Below are 2650 nucleotides of genomic sequence, written 5' to 3' on the forward strand. Positions count from 1 at the left end.
TCCCCCTTCTCCTACTCCTACAAGGAAAGGAGGAGTCCTACTCCCGGTAGGAGTAGGACTCCCCCCTTGGCGCGCCCTCCTCCTGGTCGGCCGCCTCCCCCCTTGCTCCTTTATATATGGGGGCAGGAGGGCACCTCTAGACACAAGTTGATATATTGATCTATTCCAGTCGTGTGCGGTGCCCCCCTCCACCATATTCCTCCTCGGTCATATCGTAGCGGTGCTTAGGTGAAGCCCTGCGTCGGTAGCAACATCATCACCGTCACCACGCTGTCGTGCTGACGAAACTCTCCCGTGAAGCTCTGCTGGATCGGAGTTCGCGGGACGTCATCGAGCTGAACGTGTGCTGAGCGGATCGTGAAGACGTACGACTACATCAACCACGTTGTGCTAACGCTTCCGCTTTCGGTCTATGAGGGTACGTGGACTCACTCTCCCCGCTCGTTGCTATGCATCACCATGATCTTGCGTGTGCATAAGTTTTTTTTTGAAATACTACGTTCCCCAACAGGATGCACCACCCGCTTCTCTGGTTTCAAGCAAAGAAAATTGGCGTTCGTAGCATTATGCGTCTATGGTTGTAGCTTCGCCGACAAACGGTTGCAGCTCCCTCCACTGCCAGTTGTAGCATTCCCACGATGAGAGGAACCACCTCTTAGTTTACGCCAACTGGCGGTTGCAGCAACCTCCTCGTCCCGGTCATCCACGACAGTTGGCCGCGATTCCCAGCGCCGCCTCGCCGATCCTCATGAACAGTGGCCGTCGAGTGCCACCGCAAAGACACATCAGGAGCAAAGGAGGAGTTTGGGCACAAATCGCGGCGGTGGAGGAGACCTCCCGTGAGAGATAGAGAGAGAGAGGTGGGGACGAAAACGAGGGAGGAAGAAAGAGGTAAGGTTGGGCCTACACGAACACGTGTCATGTTTTGGTTGGTTTGATACTAATTGGTTTAATAATACTTATCTTTTAGCAATATGAAAGATAAACACATTCCTTCCAAAAATAAATAAACAAGATTTTTTTTGAGGGAAATAAACAAGAATTATATATATGTGGGTGAAATAAAAATAATATTAAGCATTTAGGGCCGAGCCCGTGGCTAATCCAACAATACCACGCGTGCCAGCTAAAAATACGGGCCTATTTATTGGGTTTGGCCCAAACACCAAAACCACTAACTCGACGGAAGAAATGTTTTTTTTTTTTTTGAGATTTCAGTGTGCTCAGAGCTCAATGGTGCGGATGTTTGTTTCACCTCAAGAAAGGCGCACATTTTTTTTAGATGAAAAAGGTTGAAAGCTCAAAATTCAATCAAATTCAAATGCACGTCGTGCTTCCAGGGCAAAGCAGCCGACCACCAGTAGAAAGCGTGACCATTTTCCGGCTGAAAAAGCCCGTGAGTGTCCGTACACCGGTTCCTGCGACACGGTCCCGAAACCGGGGCGCCGATACAGCGACAGGCCCACATTCCGCGCGCAAATAATTCGGCCGCCCGTGCTGCCCCTGTCCCGGCGGTCCCACCCGGCAGCCTCCCGCGCACCGCTCCCGGCGGACCCACCCGCGGTCCACCGAGACCGCTCTACCTCGGCCGCCTCCCCCTTCCCGCTCCCCAACGACACAGCTCACGGTCAGTCACAGGCCGCGGGGATAACTCCGAACCATAACCCTCCCCAAACCCTAGCTAGCCCGCCCCCACCCATTGATGACCTCCGCCGCCGCCGCCGTAGATGCACAGGCTCTCCCTCCTCCCCGCCGCCGCCGCAGCGACCGCCTTCATTGACGCCGCCACGGCGCCCTTCCTGCTCCCCTCCGCCTCCATGCCCTCCCTCCGCCTCGGCTCCCCCGCGCTCCTCGCCGCGCGCCGGCGCCCGCCGCCCTGGCTGCGCTGCGGCGGCGGGGCGAGGAGGGGCGCGTTCTGCACCCTCGAGGCCTCCAGGCGCGCGGACGGCGGGTCGGAGGACGAGAAGCGGGGCGGGGACGGGGCCCGCGCGGTGGCCGAGAGGAGGCTGCGGGGCGTCAGCGCCGTGGCGGGCAGCGGGGAGCTCCTCGCCATCCCCGGAGTCGGCCCGCGCAACCTCAGGAAGCTCGTCGACAACGGCTTCGAGGGCGTCGCGCATCTCAAGCAGCTCTACAGGGATAAGGTGTGTGTTCCCCTGCTTGGATTGCTGGAAATGCTACTATCCAATACGTGCGTTTCTGTCACGCCCCAAGGCAAGAACACAAACTCTTATCCACGAGCGTTGAAATCGTTACTCAAGCAGTACCTACTATAAGTCAAAAAATGTCACAGTGCATACATGTGGCCACCTCCACCTTTTAGTTTTGTTTAACAACTCTCGTGCAAGTCTTGTTACATCTACGTTGTATGATTACCATAGCCCACATTGGCTATGTTTCGGACCCACGCACAAGACAAAAGGGCGCACTGCATGAAAATAGTGCCATTTGAACCTTTGAGATCTTAATGGAGCCCATGAGATTGCGAATACTCAGGGAGCTCTGATGTTTTTTTGTTTGTTTGTTGTGTTGGCTACATTGTAGGGTAATATTATGTATTCTTTTGAGCTCATGAGATTGCGAATAGCCGAATACTCAGGGAGCTCTGATGCTTTTTTGTTTGTTTGTTGTGTTGGCTATATTGTAGTGTAAT

The 2650-nt window shown here is 54.8% G+C and overlaps 1 protein-coding gene across 1 annotated transcript in view; it reads left to right on the top strand.

The window, feature by feature from the left end:
- Positions 1-1630: 1630 nt before the first annotated feature.
- Positions 1631-2650, top strand: part of LOC119345163 — a 3726-nt gene continuing 2706 nt past the window's right edge. Inside the window, exon 1 of the mRNA XM_037615352.1 lies at positions 1631-2141. Coding sequence (XP_037471249.1) covers positions 1728-2141 — 414 coding nt within the window. The 5' untranslated portion in view covers positions 1631-1727. The remainder of the gene's footprint in view (positions 2142-2650) is intronic.

This window comes from Triticum dicoccoides, chromosome 1B (genome assembly GCF_002162155.2).
Source record: "Triticum dicoccoides isolate Atlit2015 ecotype Zavitan chromosome 1B, WEW_v2.0, whole genome shotgun sequence".
In the NCBI taxonomy this organism is placed as follows: domain Eukaryota; kingdom Viridiplantae; phylum Streptophyta; class Magnoliopsida; order Poales; family Poaceae; genus Triticum; species Triticum dicoccoides.